This window comes from Trichosurus vulpecula, chromosome 5 (assembly GCF_011100635.1).
Source record: "Trichosurus vulpecula isolate mTriVul1 chromosome 5, mTriVul1.pri, whole genome shotgun sequence".
Classification (NCBI taxonomy): Eukaryota; Metazoa; Chordata; class Mammalia; order Diprotodontia; family Phalangeridae; genus Trichosurus; species Trichosurus vulpecula.
The window spans coordinates 113,654,132-113,674,748 of NC_050577.1; the positions used below are offsets into that span (position 1 = coordinate 113,654,132).

Here is a 20,617-nt window from a genome sequence, read left to right on the forward strand (position 1 = left end):
GCTGAAAAGCAAATATGAATAGCTAGTATTTATATACCTCTTTAAGGTTTACAAAGCACTCTCATTTTATCCTTCCAACAACCCCATGAGTTAGGTGCTATTGTTAATCCCTGTTTCACAGGGGAAGAAACTGAGGATGAGTGAGGTTAAGTGACTTGCCCAGGTCACATAGCTAATAAGTGTCTGCGGCAGGATTTGAACTCAGGTTACCCTCACTCCAAGGCTTCTTATACTTCTATGTTGTTTAGTCGGTTCAGTCGTGTCTGACCCTTCCTGACCCCATTTAGGGTTTTCTTGGCAAAGATACTGGAATGGTTTGCCATTTCCTCCACCAGTTCATTTTACAGAGGAGGAAACTGAGGCAAACAGGGTTAAGGGACTTGCCCAGGTTAAGAGTGTAAGGTTAAATTTGAACTCAGGTCTTCCTGATTCTACAGCTGGCACTTTGTCCACTGTGCCCACTAGCTGCCCTTGCCAGCCGAGCTGCCAAGTGTTAATTAACAAGTTGCTCATCTGGGATATTAGGCAGGCAGGCAGGCAGGCAGTTAACAATCATGAATCAAGCACTTGCTATGTGCCAGGTACCATGCTATATAAAGAAAGGCAAAACTATGGTCCTTGCCCTCAAGGAGCCACCATCCTAATGGGGGAGACAGATACAAATTACTGTAATACAAAATACATACAATGTAAATAAAAGATAATCTCAGAGGGAAGGCAATGGAGGGTTAAGGGGAAACTAGGAAAAGTCTCCTAAAGAAGATGTCATTTGAGTTGGATTTTCAAGGAAGCCAGGAGGCAGAGGTGAGGAGGGGGAGCATTCCAGGCAGGAGTGAACACCACTGAGAAAGCATGGCATCAGGGAATTAGAGTGCCGTGTGTGAAGAACAGAAAGAAGGATGACACTGATGGGTTATAGACACGTGAAGAGGAATAGAATGTAAGAAGACTGGAAAGGAAGGAAGGGGCCAGGTTGCGAAGACTTTAACATCTAAACAGAGTTTAACACTGAAGTGTAGTGAGTCGGGGTGGGGGAGGTAGGGATGTGGTCAGACATGAGCTTTTTAGCAAAATCACTTTGACAGCTGAGGATGGGATGGATGGGGAAAGAGAAGCTTGGAGTGATAGAGCGGTTGTTCATGGTTATACAGCTGGTAAGTGTCAGACCTAGAACTTGAACCCAGCTCTATCCTTCTTTCCATGACATGATGCTTCCTCTTTGAAAGCTGCCCTACTGAAAGCGGATGGGGAACATCACTGAGTCTTCACTCTTCTCAGGAGACTGGACACTGTAAGTGGAGAAGTTATCTTGTATTCACTGTTACGTCCTTAGCAACTGGCACGGTGCCCTGCACATAGCAGGGGATCACTAACAGATTGATGAATAAATGAAAATAGATGGTGCCTTATTAGGCCCAGGATGGACAGCTCGAAGGCATAAGGGACTGGTTCATAGACAGTGCCTGTTTCATCTCCAGTTACTGTCCTTCACTGGAAAGTTCTTATATTTGGAGTTCAGGACTATAAGGACAGAGAAGCCCTTCGAAATTGGACATCTTTGCATTTTCTCTCTGGAACTTACCAAACATTCTTTTAAACTGATGTGGGATCTCAATTAGTTGGCACAGTTATACTTTGACATTTTATTCTCATACTGTAATCTATATTAGAATATGTTAGTTAATTTATTAGTTGTTTCTGGGTATCTGAAATATTTTCCTCATCAGAATATTTCTTAGTATTTGTGTCATGAGGTTAAGTGAGGAATATGATTTTAAAAGTCTAAATAAAATGGGCCTATTCAAAATACTATTTGCATTGTCTGGATATGATTAGCTTAAGAAAAAAGAGACTGTAAAACAGTATTAGAAAACCACTTGTACTTTGCTTTTCTTTGCTTATCTTTTGTTGAGTTACACTTCCAATTTGTTGCTGTTAAACTGCTAGTCTAAAATCAATCTCTTTCTCATCCATGCAAATAAAGGGAATATTTCAAAGGAACATAAACCACAATCCCATTTTGATGTCTTACTCTCATGGCCTTTGAAGAGAGCACGTCGTTACTTGGAGGACATTCAGGATTGCTCTGGCTTCCTGTAATTTTTCTCAGCTTTTATTTTGTTTTGTCATCAGGCAAAGTATCTGCTTCTGAAAATCACAACCTGATGTGAGGGAGAAAAAAAGCCCACCGTCCTTGCTTTTTCCTTCCTCGTGAAAAGACGCAAGTGAAGATCAAGGACAGAAAGAGACACGTTGTTTGGTGTACAGAAGGCTGTCACTAGTGCGAGTTTATCCAGTGAAGCTAACTCGAACATCACAACATTGTGATTAAGACTGACATGCTGTGTTGCAACAGGATGAGACGGGTTTCAAATACCATCACGTTGTATTAAAAAGAAAAGTGTTTCCAGGCTCTGGAGAATAATTCTGGGCTGGCTCCGAATTAAGTCATGCATCTGAAAAGTTACTGCCAAGAAATGCTCTGTTGTGTAAAGAAAACTCTGTGAAGAAGCTGATGTGAGGAAGAAGCTGCTTAACAGCTGCATGATGTTGCTGAGTGCTCAGACTGGTTGCTATGGGATGACTGTGGGACTTTTTTGCAGCAGGAAGTATTTAGCTTCTTGTTGCTTTTTGGGTGCTTCTCATCCTGACAACAATCATCCCAGCTTCCACGTGGAATGGTACAAGGACGGTGATAGGTGGCTAGCATCACAAGACAATTTAAGTACGGATCACCGGAACTGCACCCAGCTCATCACGAGGAGCACAGCTTCAATGTCTTCCCTCACTCTCATCACCAACTAATATTTATTGACCAGTTACTATAATGCCCACCTCTGGAAATCTCCTCACATACCAGGGTTATTAAAACAGAAATGCCAGGGTTGCCTTAAAATAAGATTCTGACTTAACGTCTGTGGAGTCTTGCTGGTCTCACAAGCCAATGAGCTAACTCACCCATATCTGAAGAAAGTACTGAACTGCCGGCAGAGTCGGTGAGCCAGCTCCCGTTTCCCTCCAGCTTCTGGACCAACTAATACCAACATGGGATAAGGGGCATCGAGGCTCGGCAAGGTGCTGTAGCAACACAAAACCAAAGGCATCCAGGCCCAGTTATCTGACAGCTAGACAGAAACCACATTAACTACTTCTACAGGGCTTACTGCTGTAATTACTATTAAAACAGGGCAGGGGAGAGGAAAAAAAAAGCACTTAAAACATCCACTATGCGCCAGGCACTTTTTACAAATATTATTTTACTTGATCCTCACAACACTCTTGCAATGTAGAGACTATTATTATCCCCATTTTGCCACTGAGGAAACTGAGGCAAGCAGGGGTTAAAGGACTTGCCTAGATTCACACAACTAGTTTAGTGTCTGAGGCCACATTTGAACTCAGGTCTTCCTGATCCCAGGCACAGCACTCCATCCACTGTGTAATGAGCTGCCTCTGTAATGATTATTTTTACAAACGTAAAATGTATTAACTACAGTGATCCTTTCAAAAAGCTAAAGGACCACTATATGTAATATTCAGATCAAAGATAGTTATAAAGTAAAAAACCAAACATATGTGTTTAAGAAAAAAAACAGAAAATGTTGGACTTTAGCTTACTTGGGGACTTTACTGATAAAACTAGGCACTAGACCTGTGATCTCATCAATTTAAGGAACTCCCAGGTGAGAAAACTCCCTCCAACAATGCAAGTCAGGACCCTCTCTGTCTTAGAGAGCTGTCAGCCCAGAGAAGCTGCCTGGCTTGCCCCAGCTCACAGAGTCAGCATGTGTCACAGATGGAACCTGAATTCAGGCCACCCTGGCTCCAACGCCATCCCTCTATCCACTGTGCCATGCTGCCTCTCCCTGGCTTCTAAATGGAGTCCCCAGTGACCTGCGACTTTCGCTTCTAGTAATGAACTACCAGGCATTTCATATTTTGCTGGTATAAAAGTAAAGTTTAATAAATTAAAATTGATTACTGATTTCGATTTAACATGATAAACTACCAGAAAATTAGACTTTATAAACATTAAATTCATCAATCAGAAAATAAAAAAGAATTAGATAGATTCCATTAATGGATACGATGTATGGTTTCCTAATTGAATACCGGCATATTGAGAAATGCAATTTTAAAAATTGCTTGTTACCTTAAGTACTAAACCATATGTTCACCTATTTGAAAATATATTAACTCCAAAGAAAATTAAAAGGCTTGCTTGAAAGATATGCTTCTCCTAGCAGATATAAACAGACAGGACTTTGAGGCAGTAAGGAATGCTGGCTATGGCATGGAGGTGAAGCAAAGACTAGATGATTCTTCCACCATTTACCATTGTTGGCTATTTGGTGATGTTCCTGTTTTCCACCCATGCTAAAATTAAATCCCCTGAAAGCAAAGCAGCTATTTCTGATAGAGAATAATAACAGTCTTTGTCCAGAGGCAGATCAGAAATGATCGGCCACTTTGTTATTTAACTACTGCAGCAGATTTAGCTTTACACATATTTTTATATGAATGTACCCAGAAGCATGAGACAGCTAGCATCTCTTAGTGGACAAAATCCCAAAATAATGAAACCATAAATGTTCTTCTGTTAAGTCAAATGTGCTTTTCCAGAAATACTCAAAGAAATGATAGAACATTTTGCACAAAGGAATACAATGAACACATTTTACAATATTCAATGCTTGGGTTATCAGATTGTACAAAAATTATGTCTTTTGTTGAAAACTAAAACATTTTACTCTTCCTAGGTTTCCAAGAATACAAAACAATGGAGTAAATTCTCTATGAAGATCAGACATTTTAGAATCATTTACTCCCAGAGGTTTTACAAGTATTTTTTTTTAAATTCCTTTGGATATTGATAGAATTTTTGCATCCTACACTGGTAGCACAAATGGCTATCTGTCCCAACAGGCTGTTTAAAAAGAAATAGAGAAACTATCGCAAATCTGTCTCCAAGCTTCGAGGTGGCAGACCAAATTCATTTTTCTATTCAACCAAGTTGGATTTCTAAGCTCATTTCTAAGCTGTGTATAATGAAAATGTTAGCTTTTTCCTTAGGCTAAGTCTAAAGCATATATAAATGCAAGTTATTATTGCTACCAGAGGGGTATCCCAAAGATCTTTATTAGTTTAAAATTCTTTGACAGAGGTATTTAGGTGTTTACTCAAATGTTAATGAACAATTCTCTACAGCACTATAGACTAACTCGATTCTCCCAATGAGGCCAAGGCCACAGATTGCGATCCTGCCTGGTCCAGGCCATTTGACTGCTTCATGTCTATAGCCATATGCAAGCTCTGTTTCCAAAATGAGAAGCCACTTTGCAAGCCTGCACCATTGGTCATGAGGGAGGCCGGGATGATCTCCACTGGAAAGATAGAGCATCATCACCTTTAGCTACAATGGACAGCAGATTAGAAAGCAGAAAAAGCAAATGAACCAAGCTGGACCATTTTCTAACAGAGGAAAAGTGGTGTCACCAAGAAGAACAACATCCTCTAAGACAGGGCCCAAAAACCCTTGGGCTGCCTTGCTGAGCTTGAATTCCACCCGCGTGCAGTCCCAAGGGCGGCCATGGCTAAATGACCTACCTGTCAAAGATCCTCTGAGGCTGCATCATGCTGTATGCAACGTGGGTCAGATGATCTTGAGCAGCAACTACTTCAGGGGGAGGGTTATACTTATTTAATGCTTCAACCTGTTTACAGAATTAGAAGTAAAAACAGAAAGGGGGTGGGGGGAGAGAAGGGAGATGATGTCACCATAGCAAATCTCTATATAAAGAAGAGAAAGTTGTTTCCTAATTAAAAGTTCCAGTTCTCATGTTTAGCTTATTAAAGACTACTCACCCAATTCAACTCCTGAGAATAAACGAACTCCTGAGATAAACGAATAGAAAATAATAAATGGAAATTGAACTGTTCTTTATTTACTCATTTATAACTTGTGGTTGGGGAGAGGATGAAGTAAGCAAAGCTTTAAAGCCCTGATTATATGTGATAGATTTTAAAAATCCAATTTTTATCATGAAAGGAGGGAACAGCTTAAATTCATAGGTCTAAATATCAATGTAGCCTATTTTTCTAATCCACTCTTAGTGAAGAAGAGTAATGGAGGATTTTGATAATGTTCCTTTTAAACTTCCTTTTTATTAATCAATGTGCAAAGTATTATTTCTAAAATTTCAAAATAACCCTTTGAAATAAGAATCACAGAGTGTTAGAGTTGGAAGGGCTTTGCAATTCATCTAATATTAGTGGGAAAAGCACGAATTTTAGATTAACAATAAGATATACCCTACAGTCTATTCTGGGGATAAAATACACCAAAATAAATAGCTATAATACACAATATTTCACTTAAGTATTAGAAAATTTAAAAAAACAAAAAGCTATGTGAAATCAAAGAGGGAAGTTTATCAACAAAGGGGATTAAATCAATTAAATGAGAAATTATCAAGTACCTACTAGGTGCCAGGTCATGAAGATTTAAAGCCAAACAAAGCATCATGGAGGATTGGACTTTGATATAGGGGTAGGGACACCATGGGTGAAAAAGGTAAGAAGAACATTCCAAAAGCATGGAGATCCCAGTGTCTGCCAGAGAGGAGAGAGTAGTACATTTGGTTTCAAGTAGCACAGTCAGTTTGAGTAGGTGAAGGGAAATAATAGGAAATAGGAAATTCCAAATACTTTTGGAAAAGTAGGGTGGCCTCAGACAGAGGAGGCTGTATTTTGTTCAGCAAGAGTCACTGAAGACTTCTGAGCAAAGGAATGACATGATAATGTATGAGAAAAGAAAAGTTATGCTGGTGATGAGATAAAGGATGGATTGGAGGGGCATTCGCTGGAGGTGGGAAGAGCTGCTGGGACCTATTCGAAGAGTCTAAGCAGATATTAAGGAAAAGCTGTACTAAGGAGTTGACAGTGAAAACAAAGAAGGGGGCAGGATGCATAAGATATTGCAAAAGTGGGACTAACAGTACTTGATAACTGATCTCATAGGAGAGGCAAGGCAAAAGAAAGAATAAAAAATAACCTCATGGTTTTATAATGAGCTCAGTTGGGAACATGCTGAGTGTGAGGTTTCACTAGGACACACAGGAAGGGGGTCCTATGGAGCAGTTGGAGATGGAGTCTAGATAGAACAGAGGTCTAGGACAAGAAATGTAGATTTGAAAATCACCTGCACAGAGGTCATGCAGTGTAGATGAGAATGCCAATGTAGGGCAGAAAGAAGGCTAAGGAGGGACCCTTATAGAAAGAGCACTTACAAAAAGAGGAAGAGAAGCAGGAGACTGCAGTGTCTCCTAAGTCAAAGCCAAGAGTATTAAATACGTGGGTGTGGTCAACAGTAATGAAGCTGCAGAGAGATCAAAGAAGATGAGAGCTTTATAAAAGCCACTGGATTGGGAGGTCATTGACTCATGCTAGAGAAGTTTTGGTAGAGTATTGGAGGTGGATGCCATATTATAGGAGGAGTAAGGGAATGGAAACACGGAATGTAGAAATTTTTTTCTAAGAGATTAGCAAGTGGAGAGTTAGGAGGTAAATGGGTGGATTAGAAGGGTCAAGGAAAGGCTTTTGTAGGACTGGGGTAATCTGCATGTTTGTAAACAAGCACAAAGAGGGATATTGAAGAATAAGGACAAAGACAAGCCTTTGAGGAAGATGTTTCTGGAACTCAGGTATTGAATGAGGTATTGCAGCAAGGTATTGGAGGAGGCAGGAGGGAACAGGATTAGGGGAAAAGTTAAAGGTATTGGCCTAGTAGGGAGCAGGTATTCCACTTCTGTGACAAAAAGGAAGGAAAAGTAATGATGTTAAGGCATTATTCGGAATGAAGGAGAAGAGATAACAGAGGTAAGGGAACTCATAGATAATGGCCTCAGTATTCTCTGAAATAAGAAGCTAGGCAATCTTCTATAATTTGGAAAGGAGGGGATATAAAAAGAGATAAGGAAAAATATGGGATGATAGCTATGAGGAACAAAATAGATCAGAAATCAGGGTAGAATAGAAGAACTGTGGAGCACAGTAAGAATCCAGCTGAGATTACATGCCAAAAGTTTCAAGGTAGAATCAGCTTGAATTTGAAACTTCCTCTCACCACACTCAGTAGCCCCTGAAGCACAAGTGAAGGAATGGGACTATGGGGATGGACCAGGAGCAGAGTTTCACAGGTAAAAAATTATAGGAAGCTGAGGCCCAAAGGGATTCTAGGACCACTAGATTCTAGTTACTACCCAAGAATCCTTTGATTTCTTGACCTTCAGTCCTTCTTGGTAGCGAAGCATTAAAGTGATAGTAGACCTTAGGGTTAAGGCAACATGATTTATTTTTGTTCTGGTACTTAATGATTTAATTTTTTAAATTTTAAAATCTCCATTGATACTATAATTGAATGACTTAGACTATAAGTGCCAAGAAAGAGAGGGTTATGTCTGTTTAATTTGTTTAGATGTGTACCCCTCTAGGATAGAATAAGAATGCCTCAACTTGGCATTCAAAGCCCTTGATAGTCTGGCTCCACCACTTTTCCAAACTTAGAACAGAAGCTCCTCAAGGGCAGAGATGGTTTCACTCTCTGTATATGTATACCTAACACACAGCATAATGTCTGGCACATAGCAGGTACTTAATAAATGCTTGTCCATTATATTATATTGCACCCCTTCACACTCTCTGTATACCAGACAAGATGGCCACCTTCTTCTCCAAATCCAACATTTTTGCTTCTCCCTCCCTGCCTTTGGAGAGGCTGTCCTCAGTGCCTGGAATGCCCTCTCTCCTCATCTCCATCTCTTCCGTCCAGGTTCATCTCATGCACCACTTACTACTGGAATACTTTCCTTATCTTCCTAGTTGTTTCTATGTCCTCAAACTATCATGGATAGGCTTATCCATTTACATGTGCTGTATCTCTTAAAAAGAATGCAACCTTCTTGAAGGCAAAAGATATTTTTCACTTTGTGTTTACATCCCCAGAACCTAGCATAGTATCTTGGCTACATTAGGAGATTTTAAAAGCTATGTTGGATTGGAATGGATGGAATAACCAAAGATTGAGTCCACAGCATTTAGTCCTGGTGACCAAGAGGATGGTAGTGCCAAATGGAGAATTTGAGAGTGTGGACAGTTTTTAAGGGAAAGATAAATCCAATTCTGGATATGCTGAACTGGAGGTTTAGGAAGGATATTAAGCTGGTGACGTTCAGCAGGCAGTTAAAAATGTGGCATTGGAGCTTTGGGGACAGAGATAAATTTGGGAACTAAAAATACAGAGAAGAAAATTTGAAGCCATGGAACTAAGTGTGCTCACTAAGAGAGTAAAGAGATACGAAGAGAGCCAAGATTAGGGCTTGGAGGGAACCCCCACTCTCAGAAGGCAAGAAGAGGAAGGGGAATCTGAAAAGGAGACCAAGAAATGGTCACAAACAAGTAGAGAACCAAAATAAAATAGCAAGAAGAAGAAAAGGCCTAAAAAGGGACAAATCCTGGGATTTGTACTTGGCCTTGCACTGTTTAACATTTTTATCAGTGACGCAGATAAAGACCTAAATGGCATACACATTAAATCTAAAAATAACATAAAACCAGGAGGGATTGCTGACACAAGGATCTTGATAAGATCATTAAGCTGAATCTAATAAAATGCAAATCAATTGGAATAAATGTAAATTCTTGCACTTGGGTACAAAAAAGCCAACTTCACGAATATAAAATGAGGGACATTGATGGACAATAGTTACTCTGGAAAAAAAAAAAGCTGGTGATTTTAGCGGCCTGTAAGCCTCCCATGGATCAGGAATGCAATGTGGCAGCCCCCAAAAATGCAATCTATCTGCATTTAGAAGGATGTAGCTTCAAGGAACAGAGCAATGACACTCTCCCTATACCCTGCACTCATCAGAACTTATCTAGAGCTCGATGTTTAATTCTGGGCACCACAGTTTAAAAAAGACATTGAAAAGCAGGAACAGTATCTTGAAAAAGGAAATCATGATGGTGAAGGGCCTAGAGTCCATGATATATAAGGAATATTTGAAGAAACTGGGCATATTTAGCCCAAAAAAGAGAAGACTCAGGGAGACTATGACAGAGGAGAATGAGGGGTGGGAATCAGACTCATCCCAGCGGGCAGAATCATGAACAATGAATGGGAGGAAGTTGTAAAAGGGCCAATTTTAAAATTTCCCAAGAATTAGAGCCCTCTAAAAATGGGATGGGCTGCTTTGAAAGGCAATGGGTTCTCCCTCATTGGAGGTCTTTAAGCAGATAGTGAATGACTCTTTGTAGGGCATGTTACAGTCAGGATTTCTTCCACACGTGCATTGATATTATATAGCTGCTGAGTTTCCTCCCGATTCTCAAGTTTTGTAATTCTGTGAATTATATATCAGACCTTAAGTGCAGTACCTTTTCTTCCACTTTAATCTTCCTCCGATCTAATTCTGTTAGTCGAGGCAATGTGTGAAGGACAAAGAGCCAATAGTCAGCTTTCTCCTGTCAGGAAGATGAGGGACAATTCTCCGTAACTTTCTCATATAAAGAAACCCTAGAATCTTTCACTGACCTTGCTGACCCTTCAACCTTTTCTCCACCCAACCAAAGTCACTCACTTGTGTTATCTATCCACTCTCTCCATTGTCTGCTAACCCACAGTAGTACCTTCTCTGCTCTCTCTTAGCCACAAGCTACTGACACACGCAAGCTTCTGAATGTGAATATATCCCTATACAAGGGGCCATCATGGGAAAAACCTAATTGCTTGGGCAATTGAATATTTGAATGAGCATGTGAAAATACCCATCTCAGAATGTTAATGTGTGGGTGTAAACTTACTAAAGAGAGGGCGACTGTGTGTATGTGTTTGTGCAAATATATGTGTTAAGATTTACAGGAGTGTTTATAAGCTCTCTGTGAGACTTAAACCTCAAACCCGGTTAATATCTCTCCAATAAGAAAAGCATAGTAGTTGACACTATTCTCACATAAGGGTGTTTATGCTGAGGGCAATAATTTGGGGTTGTCTGCTCCCCTTTTTAAGGACACTTGTAGACAAAACAGACATTTTATAAAACATTGATGGGTGAGTAAAACTGTGTAGCTAGGTAGGAGAGACAGAAGATGGGTGATTAAATAGATTCACAGAAGGGAGAAGCTGAGCAAGTGGGCAAACATTGTAAGTGACTGAGAAAAAGGTTGAGGGAATGGGGGGAAATACATTCTTTACTTTATAGTAATTTCATGGCAAATAAAACGCTCTTTCCCAGAAAATCAGTGCAGAGACCTATTCTAGTAGGTTCTTCTTCCTGTTATTACACAATATTTTCTGTCTAAACCACTGGTGTCTTGGACAATCCAAAGAAACATTAATCTACAACATCAATAGCTTCTCTAGTAAATCTTTAATACTACACAGGGTGAGTGACAAATGACCCCACAGCAGCCAACTTTGATATTCAGTACTGGGCTCTGCTTTCAGTGGAAGTTACAGGACTCTTAAGCTTGTTAGTCAGCAAAGATTTGGGGGGGCTGAAATTACCTAGACCGAGAAAAAGACAGAGCCAGCTAGGTGGTGCAGTGGAGAGAGCACCAGCCCTGGAGTCATGAAGATCATCTTTGTGAGTGCAATTCCAGCCTCAGACACTTAGTAGCTATGTGACGCTGGGCAAGTCATTTAACCCTGTTTGCCTCAGTTTCCTCATCTGTAAAATGAACTGGAGAAGGAAATGGCAAACTACTCCAGTATCTTTGCCAAGAAAACTCCAAATGGGGTCACAAAGAGTCAGACATGACTGAAAAACAACTGAACTGACAAGAAAAACATAATTGAGTAGAGTATTTCTGATTTTAATAACAAGCAGTTTGAGGGTAATTTGTCACTTAATCTTCCTAAATATTCCTAATATGAGGTGATAAAGATGGACACATTTATGTTCCTCTACATTCTTCACCAAAAGTTCTGCTTAGAGACAACTGATTCAATCAGTCTGTTTCATTTCTTTCCAGTATCTGTTGCATCTTACCTGAAGAGGATTTTTTAAAAGATTGAGCACCCGGAGAAGTGGCAGATTTTCAATGTGTTTTATTTCACTCAGCTCTGCAATCTGTTTAATCACAGAAACACAATATTAACATAAAACTAAATAACAAAAACAAAAAGAAAACTTGAAGGAGTCATTGGGGTCCTTCCAATTCAGCGTACTACAAAGATTATTCTGCTGTTTATTGGAGCTCGAAAGGACTGGAAAAGATGCATTAGCCTTTACAGCATGGGAACTCTCACCCAGAAGTACACTGCCTAAATTTTTACTCCTTTGGGCAATGAATAGCCAATCATGATTCTGATATTCTACACCTTCTTCATATTTATTTTCAGTCAGAAATCAAATAGAGTGAACAGATCAGGAAGTAGTACAAACATAAAACATATGGGGTTTCTTGGGCCACTACACTCTATTAGAATTATTTATGTTGGTTGCAATTGACTCACCCACAATCCAACCTTATCAGCTAGATACGTTTGTATGTGTATTACCAAGGGAGCATTTAAAAAACAAAATCAAAGATTATCAAAGAATTTTGATAATGTGCAGAATCTCCTAACCAAATCTCTTACATTCTTTCTTAAGCTCTCAGGAGACAACAGAAATGTTATGTTACTAGAAAATGTTTCTCATACAAAAGTTCATGTGTAGTGAAGAAAGGCTTCTTAGCCAACAGGTGTCATCAATTCTCCATCCATATTGGTTCAGCAGCTGAGTACAAAGAGATTTCTATTTCCATTGCCTGTAAGTAATATTGCTATGATTTTTCTTTTACATATGGTTAGCACGGCTCCCAAAAGCTCATAACTGCCTTTCCTTTTTTCTTATTTTTCCCACAGGCACTTTTCCAAATGTGACAGGAGCCCTCCAATAGTGCAGTAAAGGAAAAGCGCATTGCGATGCTGCTGAGACAAAATCTCTGCTGCCCAGCAGCAAAATAACCAAAATCCAAAATATTTCTAAACCCCCAGATGGGAAGAACATCATCTGCATATATGTGATGTTTTGTTATGTATCTCACCAAGGTGGAAGGAAGAAATACCACCTGGATTTCCATTAGGCCAGTCCATAGGAAAAGGGTTAAACGCCCCTTCTTTTTTTGTGTTATAGAACTCCTCAGGGTAAGAATATGGGACTCAGAATCTTCCTGAGCCTGAACACAGGAAAACTGACTGTTGTCTCTCATTTCTGGACACATTCTACACAAGTCAATCTGAGTAGACAGTTTTTGATTGTAGTATTAAAAAAAAGAGCCATGTACCCTCAGGGGCTTGTTAGTGATGCCTGTAGTATCTGGAAATTACTGCTTTATTACTAGGGTATCTAGAATTCTTAATAAAAATTCTAAGAAGCTCAGCAATTTCTGGTCAGCACACGAAGCTAAGAGAAGAGAAATGTTAACTTCTGGGAAAAGCTCCAAGGCCATTAGAATTGACTCTTTATATAAAGATGTAAAGGATGTGTCAACTAATAGACCAGTCAGTTGAGTCGACTTTTCCCCCATGCTTTTTGTCTCTCTCTGGTGATTCTCCAACTCAAGGAAAAGCCTTTCCTTGTTTCTTAGGGTTCTACCATAGAATTTACATTTCTACACAGTCCATTATTGTCAAGGTCATCCATATCACAGGCCACAGATTCAAATCTGGAAGAGCTTTTAAACTTCATCTTAGGTTTGTTTTACAGATCAGGAAACTGAGACCCAAACGCATGGCAAGCAGTGGAGCCAAGATCCAACTTCCACTTCTCTGACTCCAAATATAGGCTCTCACTGACCTGACCCCTGTTATCCTACTCTGTGTGATAAGGAAAAATCTGGATTCTGGTCCAGCTTCTGCCACTAATTATCTATGAGACTTCATGCAAATCATTTCACTTTTAACCTTAGTTTCTTCATATGCAAAGAAAGGTCATTTAGATGAACAACAAGATCACTTATTATTCTAAAATTTTATGATGTTAGGATTCCATTTACTGGGCTTTAGAATCTTGTTGTAAAATATGATTCCTGTGAATAAATCACCCTACATGACTTTAAGAACCGTGTTCTGCCTTGTTTAAAAACACTGTGATCTATGTATGGAAAGGGACATGGTTCTTTTTAACAGAGACAGTTTGGGTCAAAAGTCAAGCTGTAAAGGTTGCTAGTGATTTACCAAGAAGCTGGGGGTATTTTTCAAATAGAAAGAAGAAAATAGGTTAGTATTTAGAAGCTTGCTGGCAAGGACACTATCACTTGGGGAAAAAAGAATCCCTATGGTTTTTTTCTATTGCATAAGCTGTTAGGATTGGGTCACAATGGCTTGTTGGACACAGAGAGGCAGAGGGAATGAAATCTTAAGTCTCAATGGGTATAAAGCATTGAGAGGTCTTCAAAGAACATCCTGATGAACAAAGATAATAGATAAATAAGAAGTATATACTGATTTTTCGGAGAAAGCCTGTTTATAGCAACTTAATTTCAAGGTCTTTGTGAATAGGTAGGGTTCATCCATTAATTGGAAACACCACTTTTGCAAAAGAGTTAGGACATCAGAAAACTGGAGGCATGGGGGGAATCCTGTCCCTGATTGGGGCCCAAACAGAAATTTGAGTACTAACTCATAATATCATCTCTCCTCCTAGTTCAGTGGTCTCATCTTTCTTTGAGGCCCTGATGTGGTCTTTTGTGGAAGAATAAAGCCTTTCAAGAGTTAGGACATCAGAAACCTGGGGGCATGGGGGGGAATCCTGTCCCTGATTTGGACCCAAACAGAAATTTGAGTACTAACTCCTCATAATATCATGTCTCCTCCTAGTTGGGTGGTCTCATCTTTCTTTGATGTTTCGAGAGAGCTGACTTGTAGACTTTTGTGGAAGAATAAAGCTTTTCCATAGAATCCCTGCATCATTCTTCCATAACATACACCATCCATTTTATCAGAAACAATAAAGATGACAGCTAGCATTTACATAGTGCTTTGAAGTTTGTAAAATGCTTTACAAATGTTATCTCATTCGATCCTCATAACAGCCCTGGGTAATAGGTACTATTATCTCCATTTTACAGATGAGGAAACTGAGGCAGGCAAGGTTAAGCAACTTGCCCAAGGCCACACAACTAATAAGGGTCTGAGACAGAATTTGAACTCAGAACTTCCTGACTCCAGGTCCAGAACTCTATCTACTACAGTACCCAGAGGCCTAGATAACACATTTTCCACATGCCACCTTGAAGAATTCTTCCTGTCCTTGATCAGTCGTTTTCATAAGAAAAAGGTTTGAGGAGGTCAGATTAGAATGCCAGATGAAATCTCGACAAATCTTGAAATACCAAATAGATCTTGATTGGATGTGAGTACAAGCCTGAAAGCGATGATGCGGCTCAGTGGAAAGAACGCTGCATTTGGAGTCACAGGACCTTGGTTCAAATTCTAGCGCTGCTATTTATTATTCATAAGATTCTGAAGAAACTGCTCATATTTTGGGGGGCTTCAGTTTCCTCATCACGGAAATCATGCGGTTAGACTAAATACTCTCTCTGTTCCAGGGTCTAATATTGCCTTCCAGCCCAAGTTCCTGTGACCCTAAGAATAAGTCTACTGTAGAATGGGGTCATATTTCTGATCAAAGTCTGCGGTGGGACAATCAATCTAGGGGCCAGATGGTGTGGAAAATAGGAGATTGCTCAATGCTGTCAGTTGGCCTAACTTCCACAGGCAGATCTGCTTCCTTGTGCTTACAGATCACGTGGCTGTTACTGACCATGTACAGATCCTGGTGATGCCTCAGAGAGGGTCCTTTAAATCCCCAGGTCCAGCTGTTGCCAAAGGGACCCTGCTGATATTGTTAAGCTTTCTTAAAAAATAAATTTTATTGTTATATTTTGTTTCTACATCACCTATACTTCCCAATGTACTTCTCTCCTTTTCCTTCCCAGAAAGCCATCCTTTTTTAACAAAGAATAACAAAAAAGAAAGCTGTTCCACAAAATTCACAAATGTACTGAAAAAATCTGACACTGCATCCAGCATTTCAAAACCAGTCTTTTACCTCTGCAGTAAAGGGGAGGGGAAAGGGGAAGATAACGTTAGTTTTCACTGGAGTCATGATGACATCTCTGAAAATCATCAACACCTTTATCTGTTTAACAATGTTTCTTTTTCTTTCAGTCCTTGAATGGCAAACTTGATTTGCAAATTTTATTCTAATGAAAGGGAAAACAAGCTATATTCCTATATTTGAGAATACCCCTTTGAGCAGGTGACAAGGACAACTTTCCAAGAAGCCTCTGAATCCAAGTAGGGGCTGTAACTGCCTACAGAACTAATAGCTTTCAAACTGGACTGTGATTAAGAATTCCCTTGTTTTGGAAGCAAATTCGGATCAATGTGCAAAGAAAAAAAGATTTGAGTATCTATAGTTTCATCTAAGATAGAAAATGTTCTCTGTTCTCTCCTGCGCCATTGGAAATTTTGCTTATGCTAAATCCCTGAATAATGAGGAGTCATAGATTAGAATTGAGAGGGACATTAGTATTCCTGAATGGGGAAGTGTTTACCTAGCACAACCTCTGGCTATAGATGGGACTGACACTCTCTACCAAGACCAATCATATCCTTAATTTACATGGAAAGGAAGCCTAGAGCTTCTCTCAAGAATAAACCTTACCCAAAACATGGCAAAGTCCCCAGTGTGAACAAAATTATTTCTTAAGCCATACTATAGAACAAATCAGCCAAGTCTACCAACTTAACACTTTATGCTTTGAAATGTATTTTATTAAAAATACAGTGTCATTAAAAGCAGAAAACAATTTGTGTAATTTGTGAAGTAATGTGAATTAAGTGTGGGGTGGGGATTTGAATGAATGTAATTAGTTATTCATTATGCAGAGTTAGAACATTCTACTGTATTAAAATTTTAAATTAAAATTTATTCTATTTTCAGGTCTGCATTTTTTCCCTCCCACATCCTTCCCCCCAACCTAAAAAAAATAAGAAAAACAAAAACCATTACAAACATGAATAGTCAAGGAAAACAATTCCCACATTAGCCATGTCCAAAAAAAAGTCTCAACCTGCACTCTGAGCACATAACCATAATGATAATTTTTTTTCTTAAATATCCTTTAGGAAAAGCAGTACCTCTGCTCTATCTTTTTTCAAGAAAAGGTTAGGCGAGTTGCCCTTGCATACCACAAAGATAAGTTTGTGAAGGCATAAGAGTATGGTACCTTTCTGCCTTCTTGGATTCTATCTGCAGGTGGCTGCCATCATATTAAAAGCAAAATGAAAGGCTTTACTTTTTCGGGCTCTGCCATCTTTCTTTTAAATACTATTGATGACAGCCTCCTATCAGGCTATCTAGGCCACCATTATTTTCTTAGAGCTGACATCTCAGAACGGCGAAATGCCAGCCATTCATCCTTCTACCCAAAATGTGGAGGCAGTGGATCTCTGATTTGATTGGATGAAAAATTGTGGACACAGTCTTGAGAGAAAAATATGATGTAATAGACAACCTTTGAGAAACTACTATGAAGAATATTGTGGCAAGTCAGGCAGTCAGTCAACAAACATTTATTAAGCACCTACTCTGTGCTAGGCACTGTGCTAAGCCCCAGGGACACAAAGAAAGGTAAAAGACAATCCTTGCTTTCAAGGAGCTCACAGTCATCAATGCATTATCTTAAGAAAAAAACTGAAAACAAAAACTATATTTATACACAGTGTTACCTTATTATCCTCTAGGTTGATTATTTCCAGAAAGTCATGATTTTCTATGCCTTGTAAGCTACTGATTTTATTTCCAGATAAGTCCAAGTTCTGTAGCGCTTTCAGGTTTTCCAAACAAGTTATTTCCTCGATCTGGTTATTGCTCTAAAATTGATCAAACATACTTTTAATTTTGTTTTAGGTTATTGACAATGAATATTGTTATTGCTCCTAAGGGACAATTTTTTCATTTTTAATACTGTTCAAAATCTGGTAAGAAGTAGTAAATCATTCTCCTCTTTGGCTTCCTCGTTCCTTCCTTCATATGTTGAATGAATGAATAAGTAAACATTCAAATACTCAATTCTCAAATGGATCTCATTAATTTGGGAGTTCTTTTCAATGATCTAGATCACAAATATCCCATCAGGGGTGATTCTTGCCAATACGAAGCAGGCCGTGATGCATTTATCTACTCAACGTTTCGGAAAGAACAGATGAATGAATCCAATTGGGCGTAAGTCCCAATACGCACTATCTTCATTCCCATTAAGGAAAAATGATTGTAATTCCCTTCTTTAATTGATAGGAAAAATAAAATTCTGAAAGACTAAATAAATGGCAGCATAATTCGAAGGTCATCATTAAAAATAGAAATTTGATGCAATTCTTTAATCCAAAGACCTCTTGAATGTCAGCAGCTTTACACAATTACCCTATTCTCTGAAACTTGCTCAGTTGCTCATGTATGAATATCTTTTCTGACAATGAAGATGGAAAAGAAAGCATACAAGGCAAATTTTGCCCTCTTGTCCAATATTCCCCTATCTCTGTGCACATCATCACAAATAATAATGGCAATACCTTGAATTTTACAATAGTTTTACAACACTCCCCAGGAAGAGAGGTGCTTGCCAACGCAATTATCTCTGTTGCTCCTTGAGCTAGCTTTGAGTTCTATGATTCACACTAAAAAATTATATTCTCAGTTTAACTTGGTAAACTAAAACTGTCATCTCAGCATCATCACTCATTAATGTCATTTTGTGTGTAATTACTTGACATTTTTTCCTATCCTTTTAATAAACACTTAAAAACTCAAGGAATGAACATTATGGTATTGACCTGGCTGAGCATCTCTAACACTTTTCCTGACTTGAACATTTTTAATTAGGCTATTAATAGCAATATCCACCTACTATTTCTCATAAGGATTTATTTTAATAGAGTACAGTAAAAAAAAGTTCTAAAATTGCTGATCTTTCAAATCTGGAAACAAAAAACAAAAAAAATGATTCTGTAGGTAGCTCCCAAATGCCACTTTGAAGGCATAAAATTCCTAAGAGTTCTCTTCATTAAGCAGAACTCATTATTTATTTTCAAGTCAAGAAGAAGACATTTAAAAAATATATCCTATGCTTCTTTTTCCATAGTTAAAACCAAATTTACTACTCCTTAGAGCTTAAGGACTTGGAGAGGATAAAAGGTATAACAGGAATAGAGATAAAAGGTAAAACCATGGAGGAAGAAAAAATTCAACATATTTAATATGTCTACCACAAATATTCACATGAATATAATTCAAATACAGATATCTCTGTAGTAAAAAAAAACACATGCAATTTATCAATTTTGCAACTATTTTTTCCCAACAATATTTATGATGCTTTAGATACTTTAAATAGTTCATAATAATAACTAACGTTCATTCGGCACTTTAAGATTTGCAAAGTACTTTATATATGTTATTTCATTTGAGCTTTATAGCAATCCTGTGAGGTATGTCCTAATATTATCCCCATTTTACAGGTAAGGAAACTGAGGCTGAAAAAGGTTAGGTGACTTGTCCAGGATCATACACCTAGCTAGCAAGTATCAGAGGCAGGATTCAAACTTAAGTTTGGTTAATTTAAGACAACACTCAGTCCACTGTGCTCCTTCCAATGAATTCATAATTACAATAGCTCTGTTAAGTAGTTTACAGATGGGAAAACTGAGGCCTAGAGAGGCATGTAGGTATATAAACATATCGCCAACTAACATAATTCCACACCAATGCCATTAATGCATCATTACCAAACCCTGGAATAATGTCACAAAGCTCTGCAAATCAAAGCGTCTGCAGTAATTTTAGCTAACTGCTCTTATTACACGCCTTCACCTAGCATAGTGGAACCAATTAAAAATGGTAGCTGGGCTATGCATATAATTTGACAGCCTAAAGGCACAGAACAAATAAGAAAAGGTTCCATATCTCCTGAACTTCCTAGGTTTCTCCTAGTTATAAGAAGAAATTCTTAAGAAATAACACATCAAAACATAAACTCAAAAGTGATAAACCATTTCCTAAAAGTAATGAAACCAGAAATACACACAAACTCTATTCTGAATAAGAAAACAGGTTTTACTTCAGGGAAACTGAATTTTAAAGTCTGGAATTCATTGTCATTTCTTGAGATGAATTTACATTTCAGTTTACAGTGAAAGCTGGCGCCAGAGCGTTAATAATTGCTTTTGATAATGAATGTTTTTCTTTATCCTTCCTATTAATGATAAAAATAAATCCTTTTTAATAGGGTTTAAAATGAAGTAATTGGCTATGTTTAAATTGGTAAGGAAATTAAGCAAACATAAAGTCTAGAATATGTGTGTAATTTCATTTTAGTATGACAATGAAAAAACAGAAAAAATTTATTCTCAAATAATTAAAAGAAAACTGAAAGGTATCATAGTCCATGTTTTCACAAACTCATCTTTGTGGTATGAAAGGCGCAATTCAGCTAATCGCTTCTTGAGAAAAGATAGAATGATATGCTGCTTTTTCTAAAGGATACTTAAGGAAAAAATTGTTGATAT

General features: G+C 38.4%; 1 protein-coding gene across 1 annotated transcript in view; it reads right to left on the reverse strand.

Moving 5' to 3' along the window:
• The window catches only part of LRGUK (leucine rich repeats and guanylate kinase domain containing), a 116,537-nt gene that overhangs the window by 77,018 nt on the left and 18,902 nt on the right, over positions 1-20,617 (reverse strand). Inside the window, exons 7-11 of the mRNA XM_036761412.1 lie at positions 17,783-17,926; positions 12,048-12,128; positions 10,435-10,521; positions 5,608-5,714; positions 2,959-3,078 (exon numbers count right to left, since the gene is read on the reverse strand). Coding sequence (XP_036617307.1) covers positions 2,959-3,078; positions 5,608-5,714; positions 10,435-10,521; positions 12,048-12,128; positions 17,783-17,926 — 539 coding nt within the window. The remainder of the gene's footprint in view (positions 1-2,958; positions 3,079-5,607; positions 5,715-10,434; positions 10,522-12,047; positions 12,129-17,782; positions 17,927-20,617) is intronic.